Source organism: Primulina tabacum, chromosome 1 (assembly GCF_025594145.1).
Source record: "Primulina tabacum isolate GXHZ01 chromosome 1, ASM2559414v2, whole genome shotgun sequence".
NCBI lineage: Eukaryota > Viridiplantae > Streptophyta > Magnoliopsida > Lamiales > Gesneriaceae > Primulina > Primulina tabacum.
The window spans coordinates 49,311,631-49,330,683 of NC_134550.1; the positions used below are offsets into that span (position 1 = coordinate 49,311,631).

A 19,053-nucleotide genomic window follows, 5' to 3' on the forward strand; every position below is an offset into this window, starting at 1 on the left:
GTGTTTGTTCTGATCTGTTTCTGAACTGCTCTGAATCGTCTGATCACCTCTGTCTCATATGTTATTTGTTTCTGTTATGATAAGTTAAAAGTTATAAGATTTGAAAGTTTGTTAAAGAAATGCTTTAAAGATTAAGTTCTATATTTATCATTGGAAATCGATCGAACCCCCACTTGCTGAGTGTTTCCCAAAACATTCACCCCTTACAAATTTCAGATAAAAATGAAGAGCAACTGAATTAGGAGGAACAAGAAGCTTTCTGGGGATGGTAGTCGATAAGCAAGATTCAAGAATCAAGACTTTATTTTCCTTTTGTTTAGTTTCCGTTTCCGCAACTCTGATGTATTTTTATTCTATTGTCAATGTAAAGATAATGTTTTATTTATGAAAAAGACTTGTTATTTGGCATTTCGATACGAAGCTTAATTATTTTCAAGTAATTGTTAAACAATGCCGGATGTCACCGACACTTCGGACACGGGGCGTGACAAGTCACGATTCCACTAACTCTATCATCAAAGTCAAACATTGATTCTCCAAGTTTCATCTAGATTTTGTCAAACTTGCATATGGTCATGGAGAGTTTGTTCTCTTTGGTTTGTTCCTTACCTTCGCACAATTGAATTAATTTTTTTTAGATTTCTTTGGCAGTCTTACATATTTTGATTTTGCTGCATGTGTTCTTGCCAATAGTTTGTATTGAATATCTTTAGTTACATTATAAAGATTGGCTTTTTTCTTGTCATCATTTGGCCATTCACTCCTTGGTTTTTCTAACATTTGATGATCACCTTTAGTGATGGCTATTGTTGTATTGACTTTCAATATCTTCATTGGTCTATCAGTGATAACGAACCACATATCATAATCCTGAGCAGCTAAATGAGCTTGTATTCTTATCTTCCAGACATCAAATCTTCCTTGGATAACATCGAGATTTTGCTGAATGAAGTCATTTGAAAAGAAATGTCCATAGTCGAGAATAAGTCTCTCTCTGATAGCACTTGATAGGTTGAGGGCTCACAAGGAGGGTTGAAGAACATTTACAATAAGTTGCTTCTTTGACTTTAATTCAGTCTTGATAGAAACTGAACTTGATATTCTCGAGGTCAATGTCAGTTGGCTACCAAACATATGTGCAAAATGAAACTAAACTGACATACTAGAACAATTCAAATAATGGTATAGCAATGCAAATTGAAAGTAAAATGTAAGCAAGTTTGTTTCTGGATGTTCGGAGAATTTAAGCTCATACATCACTCCTTCTTCCTTTTGAGAAGGTTCACATTAGAAAGCTTTATTTTTACAAACAATTGCAAAAATCATTTAAGTTTGGACTTAAACACTGCCAAAAATAAAATTCATGGTACACCTCAACTGAATGAATAGCAATATACAAATTGTTGTCATATACAATAAATTATAACATTGCAATATCTTAGGACTTAATAATCCTCAATGATCAGGTACAATTCTTTGCAAAGTGTATTCAACTGACTGAGTTTAACTCAAATACTTGAATGCTTGAATCTGTATAGAAATTGCAGGGCTTTACTAAATCGAACTCCTTCTCTATTTATAGACTCTGAATCCAACGGTCTCGAATTTCAAAAATGTTATGTTCCAAATAAAAGTGTATGTTGGCTTGTCTTTTGTCCAAGTCAATATTCTCTGACAATCGTACACTTGGTGGTTCGCTTGAATTTTTGTTGCGGTCAGTTTTGTACTGAAAAGCTTTTTCAATGGTACTTGAATACTACCTAGTTGTTTCGGTCCATTTATAGTTGTTGCTTCTGAAAAGTTTTTCAATCACCAGTTTAGTGTTTCTAGACATAAAATGAATACCTTTAGAACGTACGTTAATATACTCGACTGATAGACTTGGTTATAAACTTGATAAATTTCAGTCCGTAGTTTAGCTTTGACTTAGTCCTATTAACTTGACTGATAGACTTGGTTATAAACTTGATAAATTTCAGTCCGTAGTTTAGCTTTGACTTAGTCCAGTCTAATTAATTCAGTTTAGCTCGTAAACTTGATTACTTCAATTTGGTTGGTTGATTCATTTTAACATAGTTCAGTTTTGACTTATGATTTGTTTAAAACCAAAACCTTAGTCGATCAATACGTTCCATTTTATTGAATTCAGTATGCTTCTGCAGTTCACAGTATGCACTCGATTTGGACATCATTTCGAACACCGCCAGTTTCTGCCGATGAGAATCTCGATTGTCTGTCAGCAAGAAAAAAGAACCTTTATTTGGGGAATATTTCAGAACAAACAGATCATTAAGCCATAGTCAATAAATTACACACTGCAGATGATCTGCCACGGCCCACTGGCCATGCATTTGTATGTGGCGTGCGTTATTCATATGGAAGCACACATCATTGTTCTTCGGACTAACTAGAAAAGCTTCCATAAAGCTACATACCTAATCATAACAACCCTATGTTAATTACACCACATTTCTTTATTATTTGGCATATCATATAAATATATATATATATACACAGGCATATATATATGTATTTATATGTATTAGTGTTATAAATACATTGCTTTTTTGTATAATCTTTTTAATAATTAATTTGATTTGAGCCGAGAAACTAGTCCGAAGTTTCAACTAATTTTGGATTGATCCCACTTGAGTTTATTATAAAATGAGTAGGTCTGTTGTGAGACGGTCTCACGAATCTTTATCTGTGAGACGGGTCAACCCTACCGATATTCACAATAAAAAGTAATACTCTTAGCACAAAAAAATAATATCTTTTCATTGTTAACCCAAATAAGATATCGTCTCACAAAATACGATCCGTGAGACTGTCTCACACAAGTTTTTGCCATATAAAATTGATGAAATGAAAGGATAAAACATGCCATATTCGAAGTTTTAATGCACGAACTGTAAAGAATTTTTGCGCTGATAGAATTTTATAATCAATAGATTCGTGTTTTAAAGAATTTAAACATTTTGGAACTGTCAAATTTTATTTAACCAGAAAAGGTTGCAAGAAATCATTCACAAGGAGGCAATTCCCTTGATCCGTGGCTGTAATCATTCATCATTCAGGGGAATAATTGTGAGGGGACCAATTTGAAAGCTCTCAAGGTATTCGTTTTTATGCACGTACATGAATCCATTGCCTGTTATATGGCAATATTACGTGTGGTCGTTATCTTTCAAATGTTTATTGAAATAAAATCTTTGTGTTGATACAGTAATTTGTATATCGATCTGATCGATTAAACTTCATTAGATAAACGATATGCGACTGACTAATTAAAAAAAATATTGGTTAAGTATTTTTTAAAAAACAAATAACCTTGTACGACCAATAAAGTTGTTGTGTAATAATTTACTAGACTTAAAGAAATTAAACCAATTATGATTATGATATCATTAAATTATTAGCAGTTGTATTTTATTTCAGGGGGGGGAAAACAACCCTGACAGCGACTTCACGATTGGTGACTAGTGACGAATTATGTATGTCGGCAATAGAGATTTTTAGTCAAAATAATTTAAAGTATATAATATTAGTTTTAATAAAAAAAAATTAAAAACAATTGTAATCTAAACTTGTTTGTCACGTGATATTGTTAGAATTTGGAATTTTTATGTAAATTAATTTTCAACACATCGTCCAGAGAATGATAGCTTTGTGGCATTCATTATAAGTGATACTTATTAAAGTGTGTGTATTATATGAATTAGAATAAATTATGAATTTTAATAATATTTTTCTAATGTTTTAAATAAAATTGTATTTAACCATAATAATAATAATAATATATTTTTAATAATATTTTTCTAACGTTTTAAATAAAATTGTATTTAACCATAATAATAATAATAATAATAATAATAATATATTTAATATAAAAAGGTAGGCGGCAAAAGGATGATAGCCCAAACATGTGACCTACACTATGTGGCCGGAAAAGACATATGAGCCCACTATATTATATGTTTCATCATTAAACTGTTCAGTACAACTAATTTTAATATATTCAATTTAGTTGTCAATCAAGGGTAAATATATATATATATATTTATTTATTTAAAAGATTTGAGTTATATCGTCACAAATAATATTATATTTTTTGTTTTTATATTAAAATGACAAACATTTGGTTCTACGTATACCATAGTCATAAATCAAGAAAAAAAAATATTTTCACATGATTTGTGAGCTCCACTTGTAATATCATTATCACTTTTAACTTACAGTAGCGAAAACGTGTACAATATTTGATTTTGAAAAGATAACCCAATACTATCAGTATAATCTCTAATGAAAAACAAGCATAATTTCATGGTATTGCTAAGATACTATTTTCATTTCCATGATTCTGTTTCTAGTTGGACTCCTGAAATATTCTATATGAAATTTACAATAAATGAAAAAAATAGAGACTAAATTTTTGGGGACTTAGCGAGGAAATAAGTTGAGCTTATATATTTATAACAAGTTAAACTGTAATTCATCAATGCAATGATTCAATATGTTATAACATGTATCATTATAAAAATATTTTGTCAAGTGAAATACAATGACTGTTCAAGACTCTGAAAGGAATATCGTGAGCTAAAGAGGTGGTTTTCACAAACATCCGGTATAAAAGTTCCATCACATAATCAAATAGGATCCGTACATCATTTACAACCCAAATTGAACTCACATTTGTCAACCAAAATCATGTTCTTCAGATGAATCATATAACAAGGTTTAAACTCATTGTTCGTTTTCACTTTTCGGCCGAAGCTGCATTGTTAGTGGACTAGCAATCCAGTACATAGATTGTTGTACATATCTCCGAGTCATTCAATCATTCAATCAATAATTGATTGTTAATTATTCAGGAACCAATAACAATCCAGAAAATCAAATATGTAGTACGATTGCCAATAAATTGAGAAATGCACAATATGATACAATATGTATGAATAAATCAATAGTTTATGAAATTTTATTTTAAATTTCAGGTCGAATGCCAATCATGGTACAAACCTCACATTGATAACTTTCTTTTTCATCTGAATTTCCATCTCAATCGAAGATAATTTCTTATAATATAATTTGAGTAATTTTATACTGGTTAGGATCAATAATAGTTGTTGGAACTTTTTGAAATTTATATTTGTACAAAACTACACGAGACAATTTTGAATAATATTTTAAAACTCATAGTAATTCAAGTACATGTCCAAAAATTACCAGACTTTTCAAGAATTTCAAAAAATAGTGCAGGAATGGTCGGAAGCTGAGAAAATCTTGAAATATGTCGGCGCCTATTCCACACGATGCCACCTTGTTGGGGAATGGCCGAGCTCCGACCGCCACACTTTTCTGATTTTTTTTGTGAACTTGTCTAATCTTGCTCTACAACTTTTGTAATGGAAAACATTTTGAAATTCCGACCGATTTTGAACAGATTTTGAAAAACAAAGATTATTATTTGGCCTGTGAGAATGATCGACTGGAACATTGATTGTGATAATGATCCAGATCGTGATCTATTTACATCTCCAATACATGATTTTTTTTTGTGCGATTGTGAGAATGATTTACTGAAACATTTTAAACTAAAAAAAATTTTGAACAACTTTTATGTTATGACCGAAACAAAATTCGTTCAAGAAAAAGAGAAAAACAATCTGAAAATTTTACGGAAACTGTTTTTTACGAATTCGAATTTTCTATAATGATTCGGATGGTGATCTTGTTACATCTTGAGAACATGATGATTTTTGGCTAATAAAAGGTTGATGTGTAAAAATCTATAGATTTTTTAACAAGGTTTGGTATTTTTTTTCCGTGTTTTCTTCTTATTTTTGCTTGTTATTCAACCCACTAATTTTCTCTTTGAAACTCACAAAATTTGGAAAAAAAAATTTCTGATGAAATTTTTGAAATGAGACCTATTTATAGCAATTGGTTGAAGTGGGTAAGTCACTACACATAGCCACTTGTTGGCCTAACTTGGTGACATATATATTCTATTGAAATTAACTAGTAATATTTTTTTAATTAATTAATATAATTAGCTATAAAAATATATTGTTTTATTTAAGTTATATTATGTTAGAAACATATTTTATGTATTTGTAGCGTTAAATATATTTTATTAAAATCTACTAAATTTTGACTAAACACTTCCAAATTTTTGGGGCGTTCTATCTCTTTCCACTTTTTTTTCAGTTCTGATTTCCTCCGAATATTGATTCTCTTAACACAAAATCAAGTTTCTAAGAATAATCACTTTATTTATTGTTTATTTTGAATCTAGAATCTTAAAATTTAGGTCAATGATTTATTTTATTCATAGCAGCTAATAAAGTAATTAGCAAATATTTATTTATCAACGAAAATAATTCACAGTGATTATTATTAATATAGGCTAGTGAAAATGATTCAGGTAAAACTTCTAGTTTCCTTAAGATGTTCTTGATCGGTACCATCATTGTTCGGGTGGTTGTATTGAAATATTCTTTTTTCTGATGAGTGTGTTTTCCTTGGCTGGAATTCTGGGTTTTGGTGTAAGTGACACTTTGTCCTTGTTCGGACAGTCTTGAATATGGTCTTGGTCACTTCCACAGACCATACATTTTTCATGCTTCCTCCAACATCTTTCCTCACTATGGTTGGGGTTACCGCGATATCTGCATTTCTCGCTCACAGTAGTTGACATCTGAGTTTTCTCACTAACTTTTTTACTTGAGGATTCCACACGCGATTCCATTTGGGTCTCTCCAGGATTATTTTTTTTACTATTGGTTTCAACTAGGTTGGTGATCCCGTAGTTTCTTTTTCCTTCTTCACTTATGAGTAAAAGTTTGATCTCCGCCTTCACTTAGAGTGCTTGATTGACAGCAAAACTATGATCTATGGCCTCGGTAGATAAGGTTGCACAACGAATATTGAGTTCGTGACATTGGAGAAATTTCTTTGTCTTTCTTGACTCATGTTCCCGATAATGAGGAGCGTAGTGAATCATACGGTGAAATTCTGCCTCGTGTTGCACTACTGTCATTGAACCTTGTACTAGTTTATGAATTCCTGCTCTCGTGTGTGGAGTATAATCTAGGTGATGTATTTTTTTCTCAAAATCCTGCAAAAAAAGTCCATGTTTTGAGAGTGTTGTTTTTCTTCTACTGGTGATCAACAACTCTCCACTCGTTATGTGATACCCCCCTCGAATTGATATATCATAAAGTTCATTTTATGTTCTTCCGAGTAGTTAATAACAAAGAAAATCATTTCCATTTTGATTACTCATTCTTCAGTGTGTTGTGAGTCAAGGGTGCCATAAAACTTGGATTGGTGGAATCTAAGGAATCGTTAAAGAGTTCGGTCATTTTGTTCTTCAAATCTTTGAAGACCTCGATTATTTTCGCCGAAGTTTCTTGCTGGTGGTCGCGAGCAGGACCGCGTAAATTGATGAAATACAGCAAACATGTTCTTGGATTTTGCTCCTGCTATAGAATACATTGTTCATTTGCTTGGTTTCTGCTTGCTCCCGAGAGACAGTCTTCATCACGGTTGAAAGGGTTAATTCGTATTATGATTTACGATAATGCATCTTGATTCCTATATCTTGACGACGCCATCCTAGGCAATAAAATTGTAAATCGTTTTTCTTTTGAAACATGAGTTCTTATAAGATATAAATAAAATATCAATTTAGAAGGGATTTCATACTGTACTACCAACACTATGTGATATTCAATATTCAATATTCGCCTTAGATCAAAACTTGGTAATCACGTAATTCTCAATTTTTGGATCAAACTCAGAATGATATCATTCACTTTTAACTTATAGCAGCGGAAGCATGTGTAATATTTAACTTTCTAAAAGATAACTCAAACGTAATTACACTATATTTCTAACCCAATATTTTAATTTTCATAATTATATATATATATATATATATATATATATATATATATATATATGGAGTCCTGAAATATTATATCTGGAACTTAATGATGAAATATATCTTTAGGAACTTAGTGATGAAATAATTTGAGATTATATATTTATAACAAGTGAAACGATAATTCATCAGTTTGGAATTCAATATGAGATTTTATTTGCAAGTAGTAATGTAACGTTATGAAATATCTTGTCGTGTAAAATATAGTTATTGTTCAGGATTCTGTAGCAAATATTGTGGGTTAAAGAGGTGGTTCCCACTAATATTTGTTGTAGTAAATTTTCCTACATGATCAAGTAGAAACATACAATTGATCATTTACGAGTCAAAGTGAATTCACATTTTCGTGCCAAAATCACGTTGTTCGGATGAACCATATGCCAGAGTTTAAACTGTTGTTCATTGGATTTACTTTCTGGGCCAAAGCTATGTTGTCCAATGGACATACAGTCTGATACATATACCATAGTCCGGGGATCCATTCATTCATTCAGTCAATAGGCAATTGGTAACTAGTCAGGAACCAATAACCATCCATAAAATCAAACATATAGTACAATATGATCAATGAATTGAGAAATGCAGAATATGATGCAGCATATACGAATAAATCAGTAGTTTATGAAATTTTTTTGTACGTTCTAGGTCGAATGCCAAAAATGCCATAATTGAAAAAAATCGGTAGTAAACTCACGTTAGAAACCTCACCTTGATATCTTACATTTTCATCTCAGTTTCAATTCAAAGTCAAGATAATTTATTAGAGTATAATTTGAGTGATTTTACACTGATTATGACTGGTAATAGGTGTTGGCACTTTTTAAACTTCATTTTTGTACAAAGCTTGCATCGGATAGTTTTGAATAAAGCTTTAAAAATTCACAGTACTTAAAGTACATGTCTTAAAATTACCTAACATTCCAGTCATGCATAAAAATAGTGCATGAGTGGTCGGAAACTGAGAAAATCATGAAACACCTCGGTGCATGTACAACATGTGTCACCTTGTCGGCGCACGATCGAGCTCCGACCGCCATTTCTAGTGAACTTTTCTCATTCTGCTCTAAAATTTTTGTGTAGAAATCATTTTGAAATTTTCAACCGATTTTGCCCAGATTTTGAACAACGATATGATTATTTGGCTTACTTCGGCCAGCCAAAAATAGTTTTTCGTTGACTGTGAGGATGATCGACCTGCACATTTGTAAAAATAGAAAATATTTTGAACAAATTTTATGTTATGGCCGAAACAAAATTCATTCAAGAAGAATGAGAAAAACAAGACAAATATAGCTACCTCATAAACAATTTTCTGAAAATTTCTAGAAATTGTTATTCACAAACTCGAATGTTCTTGAATGATTCGGATCGTGATTTTGTTACACTTCTAGCATACGGTGATATCTGGATAAGAACGAGTGGTTGTGTAAAATTTGAATATTTTTTAACAAGGTTTGAATGTTAAAATTAATTAGTAATATACATTTTCATTAGTTAATAAAATTTTTTTAAATTTTTATTTAATATTTATTTATATATTTTTTTAAAAATATATATATTATTTTAGAAGTATATTTTATGTGTTTATAGTATTCAATAGAATTTATTAAATTTTACTTATAGGAGAATAAAATTTATTTCCTATAATTAAATTATTATTATTAAATCCAAAAATTTTGACTAAACAACTCAAAATTTTTGAAGTGTTACTTTCATAATTACACTTATAAGAACAAAAAATATATATATTTCACATAGTTAATTTATTGTAGCAACGTCGCACATGCTATGTGTTGTTGGTAGTGTTTTCTCCAATCTCTTTCATTAGAACTCAACTTGAATATGATAAGACTTATAAAATTATATTAGCAAATTTGAAGTCGATGTAAGAGATAACTCTTTGCCTTTAAAACGAATTTGTCATGTATTTGGCACTCACGAGATATGAAGATCATCTCCCAAGATACAATAATTTTCGACTCGTGATAATAACACTATGAATTACAAGTTTCATATTCAGAAATGAAGCAAACTCTCTTTTAGGATACAAAGAAAAATATGCAAACAATATGAGTACATAAGATGTTCAGAAAAATCTGAACAAAATTTTTTAATATTGATCCTTGATCATGTATTTATAGATATCAAATTGTAGGGACATGTTGTTCCAGCATTGAGGTATTCCTTCATCTAAAACTTAGATGAAAACTATCAAAGAATACCATTTGGATGTAATGTATCATAAAAAACTCGTACATATTATCAATCAGTGCCACTTTACAAGCAGTTAGACACCTCTTCCATAGGTTTGCAAACTAACCAGGGGTTGGAGGTGTAAATGAATCGAGTTGGTTCGAAAAGCTCGCAAACATGTTCGAATCGACTCGAAAATATCTGATTTATATTCGATCTTATCAAATTTCAAGCCGAACTCAAATATGTTCGAGCTCAAATTATCTAGTTCGCGAGCTGCTCGTGAAGATTAATATTTTATTAATATAAAATAATTATATATTAAATAAATAAATTTCAAGTCTTTCGATTACTTATTTTTCACCAATAGTTCGCGAACATGTTAGAATCTTTCGACCCGAACTCGACCTCAAGCTTTAATCCGGACCGAATTCGAGCCTTCAAAATTTCTTTATATTCAGCTTGATTCAGCTCGTTTAGACCCCTACCCGGGGGCCAGAGAACATTAATGGAAAGTTTGGGACGAAATCCTCTACTACAATTGATACTCCAAATAGTCGTATACTTTGCTCAAACAAGTCGCATTTGTACAAATTATTAAAAACTAACCATGAATAAACAAAATACATGTAATTATTGATAAAACATCTGATTGATCTATTTTTAAAAAGAAACCGATGTCACAAGCACGATAATCGATTAAAACAATATATTGATATTTTTTAATTAAAAAATAAATGAATATGAATGATTAATTTTAATTTGTTCATTCATAATGTTTAATATATATAATTTTTAATAATTTTGACAATAGAAGCTTGTTTGAGAAAAACAAAATACGGTTTGTAGCAACAAGTTGTTACAGATGATTTTGTCGTAAAAGTTTAGCATTTGAGGGGCTTTAAGTAGACAATTGGGCCGATATTCCCAATCCAACTATCATTATTGGGCCGACAATGAAGATAATTGGACCAATACGAGCCCAATGATTTTTATTTATTTTGGGGTTGAACCACTGCTGTCGGACTTCGGTTTACTGATAATTGGAATCAACCTTCTAGATGCCACGTGGCAGAGCATGTTACTCCTCGGCACCAAATGTCAAAACTCCGTGGCAAAAATGCTCCTCAATTCACAAAGAGCTCCATAAATTCTCCTTTTCTCGTTATTGTTTAACTTCTCCCTGTTAATAATTGATTCCCTATGCTCAAAAGATGGATCTTTTCTTCCTCTCGGTCGTGTCAATTCATTTCTCACAGTATACCCACCAATAATTCACTGAAGAAATTCAATAATTCGGAGTTTCTTCCATTTTCCTGGCCTTTATCTATCGTTTTTCGGAGGCCCATTATAGTTTCCGGCGTCTTTTCGATGGCTGCGGATAAGTCTTCGGAAACGACGTCGTCGGAGACCCACAAGCACCGCAATCGCCTTGCTCTGGAGCACAGTCCTTACCTTCTTCAGCACGCGCATAATCCTGTGAGTATTCCTCGGAGCTCCGTGAGGATTAAATCTTTTAGGTGTTGTGGAGTTATGGGTGTGTGATAAGATTAGTTCTGGGCACATACACTGTTTGAAGATCAAAATGATATATGTTACATTATTCAGAGTTCGACTTTTGTTTTCTGCATGTGTATTGGTGATTTCATCTTTTAGCGGCTCTTTGCGTGTAACGACGTGTCAGATTTCAGACACGCGCACAATATTTAATAATCAGGCATGAGATTTTTAATAATATTTCTTTCAGGGGAACTGTCTTCCGCCCTATATTCGGCTCTTATTTTATGGGCGTTGGTGTTTTTTGATCTGGTTTTTAAATAGGTTGATTGGTATCCATGGAGTGAAGAGGCATTTTCAGTAGCTCGTAGAAGAGATGTTCCTATCTTTCTGTCAAGTACGGCCTATTTATTTTTCCTTTTTGCACTTGTGGTTCATTCCTTAGTCCTAGATTATTAAGTCTGGTCTCTTGAGTTTTTAAAATTTGTGCAAAATCATTAACTTAATATCCTTTTTCTTTTGGATTTCTACTTCATGCCTTTTCGTGCAATGATGGGATCATCTTTCATTTTGAAGTTGGATACAGCACATGTCATTGGTATGATTTTTGATCAGTCTCGTGTGAAGTTTATTTTTCTTTGTATCGTCATTGGGCTTCATATATGTAATATTTCGATCTGAGTTTCTTTTTTGGGCAACAATTTTTCAATTGAGGTGTCATGTTATGGAGGTTGAATCTTTTGAGAATGAAGATGTGGCCAAATTGCTCAATGATTGGTTTGTCAGTATCAAGGTGGAACTCTCGACTTCTTTGAAATGTCCTTTCCTATTTTTTTCCCTATAAAATGGTGTTCTTTAAAAGTATTCTTGGCAGGTGGATCGAGAAGAAAGACCGGATGTAGATAAGGTAATCCCACATATTGTATCAACTGTCAACTTATCCTAGACATTAGTTTTTCTCCCCGTTACTCTTACTAAACGATTTCAGTATTTCACCTTGATTTCTTATATTATTCGATCGCCAAAATTTCTGACAAATATCTAACTTAAGCGCTTATTTTTCCACTTTTTACTTCTTCAGGTATACATGACATATGTGCAGGCGCTCTATGGTGGTGGTGGTTGGCCTTTAAGCGTTTTCCTTTCACCCGACTTAAAGCCTTTGATGGGTGGTACTTACTTTCCTCCAGATGATAAATATGGCAGACCTGGCTTTAAAACTGTGCTTAGGTATCAGTACATTCATCCTAACATTGTTTTTATTCAGATTGATAATATGTTTTTAAGTAGATTTTCTTTTTTTGTATGGAAATATCTTGTTGGCCAGTATTTTAATTTCAGATGTTGCATAAAAGTCGGAACAGCTTTTATAAATCTCTTTTATTTGATAGGAAAGTGAAAGAAGCTTGGGACAGTAAGAAGGATGAGCTAGTCCAGAGTGGGACTTTCGCAATAGAACAACTTTCCGAGGCACTAACTGCTACCACAAGGTCGGAAAAGCTGGCAGAAGGGCTTCGAGAAATTGCATTGCAGAAATGTGCTGAACAGGTATTACTTTTTTTTGGGGGGAACAGGTTTGTTTTTTTGTTTTTTTTTGGGGGGGGTGGGGTACATTTTTCTTTTATTTCGGATGCAATTTTGATATATTATTTGTTTTCAGGTTTTATTGTAATTTCGTTTTTTGTGCTGAGATATCTTAATCTCTTTGCTTGGTTATCAAGAATTTTCTTGTTAACTTTCCAAGCGCCTAATATTTTTTCATTCGGCATAGCTTTCTGACAACTATGATCCGAAGTTTGGTGGCTTTGGTTCAGCGCCAAAATTTCCTAGACCAGTTGAAATACAGTTGATGCTATATCATTCAAAGAAGTTTCGGGAGAATGGGATGTCGGGTGAATCAAAGGGAAGCTTACCTATGGTTTTGTCCACACTTCAGAGCATGGCAAGAGGTGGTATTCATGATCATGTTGGAGGTGGTTTTCACAGATACAGTGTCGATGAATGTTGGCATGGTTCGTTCTTCTCATTAATTCGCTAAATTAAGTGAAATTGTGAATTTTGGTAGTTAGATCATCTGCTGAGGATGCTTGGCGATGGAGAGAGGCGGGGGAAGGGCAGCATTTGAGGCCACCACCGTCCTGTTGCATTCCTATGATTTTCATATGAAATATGTCAATTATAATATTTAGCTTCTTCTATCTAATTGTTTTAACATTTTAGTTTAGGCCGTCCTTTTGTGAAATTCCTGGCTCCTCTATTGAAGATGCTCTTTATTTTTTTGCAGTACCACATTTTGAGAAGATGTTGTACGACCAAGGTCAGCTTGCTAATGTTTATCTGGATGTGTTTTCCATCACAAAAGATGTCATCTATTCAAGTGTATCTCGGGATATTTTCGATTATCTGAGGAGAGAGATGATTGGCCCTGATGGTGAAATCTTTTCGGCGGAGGATGCTGATAGTGCAGAGTTTGAAGGTGCCTCCAAAAAAAAGGAGGGTGCGTTCTACATTTGGACCAGTAAAGAGGTACAGTATTTGGTAGCTTCTTGAGATCAACTACAAGGGACACACTATTGCGGCTATTTTTTCTTCGGTATTCAGATGATTGTTTAATGATTTCAAATTTGTCTGTTGTCTTGATAGGTTGATGACGTACTTGGAGAGCATGCACCTCTTTTTAAAGAGCACTACTACATTAAACAATCAGGTAACTGTGATCTCTCGAGGATGAGTGATCCTGACAATGAGTTCAAGAGTAGAAATGTGTTAATAGAGAGAACTAGCACCTCTGCAATGGCTTCAAAGCTTGGCATGTCTGTTGATGAATATATGAAGATCATAGGAATGTGTAGACTGAAGCTTTTTGATGTTAGATTGAAACGCCCCAGGCCACATTTGGATGATAAGGTATCACCTGTTTTACGGGACATTATTATTCAAATTATTATTTTATTTCCCTTCATCTCTATCTGGTTTCAACGTGATTTCTTTGTCCAGGTTATTGTGTCCTGGAATGGACTTGCGATATCCTCATTTGCGAGAGCTTCTAAAATTCTGACGGGTGAACAAGAAGGAACACAATACTACTTTCCAGTTGTCGGTACTGATGTAAGATGTCTTACTGTCTCATAATAGAACTTGTAAAATGGTTAACACCTATATTATTATTTTTGTTTACCATGTGTACCCACCTCTCTTAATAGAACTTGTAAAATGGTTTACACCTATTATATTTTTTGTTTCCTGTGTACCCACCGTTATTTTTCTTTCCTGTAAATGTTTTAAAGATAATTAAGGTTTTTAAAAATATAAAGTAACTTTTGAGATTATATCATGTTTTGTAATTTAACCAGTATCATCTGCTCAAGTGTTTTTGTATAATTGTAAATTATTTTCTCCTCGGTGGACCATAGGCAAAAGAATACCTGGAAGTTGCAGAAAAGGCAGCATCTTTTATCAGGAATCATCTTTACAATCAGCAAACTAGGAGGCTTAATCACAGCTTCAGGAATGGCCCCTCCAAGGCACCTGGATTTTTGGATGATTACGCATTCTTGATTTCTGGTCTTCTCGATCTATACGAATTTGGCGGTTCAATACTTTGGTTAAAATGGGCAATCGAACTACAACATATCCAGGTAATGAGTCATGTACTTATTTCTCAGTCTTGGTTCTTATACGTATCACATGATGGCAAACTTTTTCAGGATGAACTGTTTCTTGACAAAGATGGCGGAGGTTACTTCAACACTCAAGGTGATGATCCTTCAGTTCTCCTACGTGTGAAGGAAAACCATGATGGCGCAGAACCCTCGGGAAACTCTGTTTCGGTAATCAATTTAGTAAGATTGGCTTCTTTGGTTGCAACGAATTCCGACCATTACAGGCACAACGCAGAACATCTACTGGTATGCTCTTGATATGCTAAATACTGCTATTCTGCATTAAATTAATACTTATAAGTTCTGAAGGTCTTGTTAATGCTTCTGTTGGTAATAAAGTATTTTAAACTGCATAGCAATATGAGGGTTACATTTATATCTTGTACGACACAGTCATGCATTGAAGTTGCTCCCCAATATAATCAATGTACAAGGAGTACTTCCGCACGAGTTGCATAGACAAGCGCTCCTGGAGTCGCCTTTGTTTTATTCCTTTTACCTCTCAATTTGTGATCTTACAGGCCGTCTTCGAGAAAAGGTTAAAAGAATCGGCAATGGCTGTGCCTCTGATGTGCTGCGCTGCAGATATGCTTGCTGTACCTTCAAGAAAGCAAGTTGTCCTATCTGGTAACAAGTCTTCTCCGGAATTTGACAGCATGTTAGCCTCTGCTCATGCATCCTATGATCCTAACAAAACAGTAAGCACCTCTCCACAAACAGTACTACTCAGATTCGCCTTCTCTGATTTACATCCTTAGATCTTTTCGTGGTCTTTTGGTATTGACGACAGGTGATTCATATAGACCCTCTGAATGCCGAAGATATGGGATTCTGGGAGGACAAGAACCAGAAGATCGCCATGATGGCTAAAAACAACTTTGCTTCCGGCAAGGTAGTGGCTATTGTGTGCCAAAATTTCACGTGCAGTCCTCCGGTGCACGATCCCACGGCTCTCGAATCTCTGCTCCTGAAGATATCCCATATCTAAAGGCGAATATGTCAGCGTACAACGATACTAGGAATTGATGTAAGATATTAGGTACCAATGTAATATGATATCCCACTGACAGGAAGAATGTTGTTTTTGGAACTTCAACTTAAGAACAGAGGTTTATAAAAGTATATGAACAATGGTTGAAGATATCAGTGCTGTGCTGATTTGGTAAGTATTTTCCAATTATTCGGACGACTCGATATGAATGCTATTTGCACGCCATCTCCTTTCAGCAGCTGGCACAACGGAACGGACATAGGAAATTTTGCTTTTGTATTTATAATACATGAAAGCATTTTGATTTATCTGAAAATTCAAGGGAGACAAAAAGCAAGTCTCGAATATCGAGATGAATTTGAAATTTTCACAATAATTAAAAAATTATTAATTGAGAATTTAAATTCACTCTTAAGTTATTTTGTTTAAATGTATAAAGGATTTAAAATCTTTAATTTGTTGAATTTAATAGTAGAAAGATCAAAATAAGAGGAAATTGATTTGTGTATTATTTTAATTAAACACTTCTATGTATTTGTATGGTTAAATACTTCTTGCAAAGAGATTAGTACATAAAATGAAGATTACAGTGTTATCGATCAAACCAACAACCTACAAATATATATAATACTTCAATTTAGATGATTTTAAATGTTGTCTCATTAAAATCTTGAACGTAAAATCTGATAGAAAAAAAACACGAACGAAAGAAAGAGAATACAAAAATAATTACTCTCCTTGAATTCAATCACCAAGTATCATTTAATTGATACATATCTCTCTTAGTCATCAATTTCTTGAATATGACGTCGACCACGCATTTGTGAATAAATTATTTTCGCTACAATAAATTTGTTGGACATTAATATCATCTTTCTGTTGGAGTTCGTGTGTATAAAAACTTTAACGAAATATACGTTGTTCTATTTCCTTTTATTTGTGCAATGTAAACAACATTATCTTTGAATATAGCTGATAGATTCTTGAATATGCTATGTCATGGATCTTAACCATTTACATCCTCGACTTGCTTCATGTATTGCAATTATTTTAGAGTGATTCGATATGTTGTTAAACATTGTTCATCGATTTCTATGATACAACAATGCAATATGGTTTTATGTGGATTTAAAAGATAGTCTACATCTGCATACCTAAAGGTGAATTTAATTTTGATGAATAAAATAATCTCATGTCTGTTATACTAAGAAATACCAAAATTTATACTTTACACCATTTTAATGTCTTTGGGTTGGAGGAAAAGAGATATATCTTGCTAAAAGGTTAATAAAAAAAGTATATCTGATCTAGTTCAAATTGCAATATATGATAATGCACAAATTGCATTAAGATATGATTTTTCATGACCAATAAATATTTCTTCAAGTGGACGAAAATTATATTTCTTATTGTCAAGCCATCGAACAAATATTGGTGATGTCAATGGATATGTTTTGTCCATTTAAAAATGTTTTTAATGTTTTTATAACGTATGAAGATTTATTAACAAATATTTCTTCTGATAAATGTCCAATCTGCAATCCAATACAAAATTTTGTTTTTCTCATGTCTTTCATCTCAAATTCAATTTTTAAATAATTGGCAATTTTGGCGAGCTATTCGGGAGTTCTTATAAGATTAAGATCATCAACATAAACTGCCACAATTGCAAACTCTCGTATGTTTTTTATATATATATAAAAATACATGGACAAATAGAATTATTTATGTAACCTTCTTGTATTAAATACTTACTAAAGCGATTGTACCATATGCACCTAGATTATTTTAATCCATATAACGACTTTTGCAATTTTATTGTGAACATGTTCATAGGGGTTGTGTCATTTTCTTCTAGTGGTTTAAATCTTTAATAAATTTTAATATATATGTCATTATCAAGTAAACCATATAAATATGAAGTGATTGCATCCATAAGTCATATGTCCAGTTTCTTCCGAAACAACCAAGCTAAACTAAAAATTGAAAAATAGTGGCATCCATCACAAGTAAATATGTTTCCTTGTAGTTGATTTCATGTCTATGAGAGAAACCTTGGGCTACAAGTCTGACTTAATATCTTACAATTTTGGAATTTTCATTTCTTTTTCGTACAAATATCCATTTGTATTCTATAGTGATTACATTTTTGATGTTCAAACTATAGGTCCAAATACTTTACGTTTCTCTAGAGATTCCAATTTAGCCTATATGGCTATCTTCCAATTTGGCCGATCATACTTTTGTTGACAATCCCTAACAGATTGTGGTTTGGGATCTTCATTACTGGGCACGATATCAAAGACTACATTAAAGGGTGAAAACATTATCAATTCATTGTATTACTACGATGCTATATCTTATGAGATATCAAATAATTTGTTGAAATCTTAATATTTTCATGTGCATGTGATTCTTCAGGAATCGTATTATCCACATTTGATTCATTTATTTGTGTTACCGTATCATGTAAAATTATTTTTTTCTAGAGTTTTTAGTTCTTATTTTTCTTGTACTTTTTTCTTTCGAGGTACTATATCATTCGAACCAAACGATCGACCACGCTTCTAGGCTATTTTATTTTCATTTGCAGGAGAATATTACATGGTCCTGCAGGAATATCGATCTTCACTATAGTATTCTTTACTTGTATGTGTGAATTTTCATACAATTGGTTTGCAATTCTTTGCAAGTGAATGATTCTTTCAACTTCTTGCTGACTTTGATTGTTTCGGGGATCCTAATGAGATAATGTTTTCTCA

The 19,053-nt window shown here is 32.6% G+C and overlaps 1 protein-coding gene across 1 annotated transcript; it reads left to right on the top strand.

The window, feature by feature from the left end:
• Positions 1-11,243: 11,243 nt before the first annotated feature.
• LOC142545861 (uncharacterized) lies at positions 11,244-16,443 on the top strand. Its single transcript, XM_075653275.1, has 15 exons — positions 11,244-11,620; positions 11,963-12,035; positions 12,215-12,236; positions 12,353-12,431; positions 12,513-12,545; positions 12,720-12,868; positions 13,030-13,186; positions 13,410-13,650; positions 13,923-14,164; positions 14,282-14,545; positions 14,636-14,746; positions 15,052-15,276; positions 15,346-15,546; positions 15,822-15,998; positions 16,091-16,443. The coding sequence occupies exons 1-15, from the start codon at positions 11,345-11,347 to the stop codon at positions 16,286-16,288; spliced, it is 2,448 nt and encodes an 815-aa protein (XP_075509390.1). The 5' UTR covers positions 11,244-11,344; the 3' UTR covers positions 16,289-16,443.
• The last annotated feature ends 2,610 nt before the right edge of the window (positions 16,444-19,053 follow it).

Excerpts from the sequence above, each read along its gene's own strand:
- LOC142545861 (XM_075653275.1), top strand. The coding sequence starts at position 11,345 with ATGCTCAAAAGATGGATCTTTTCTTCCTCTCGGTCGTGTCAATTCATT. Across the intron at positions 12,546-12,719 it reads AAAGACCGGATGTAGATAAG|GTATACATGACATATGTGCA; the intron begins GTAATCCCACAT and ends TTACTTCTTCAG. Across the intron at positions 13,651-13,922 it reads TGTCGATGAATGTTGGCATG|TACCACATTTTGAGAAGATG; the intron begins GTTCGTTCTTCT and ends ATTTTTTTGCAG.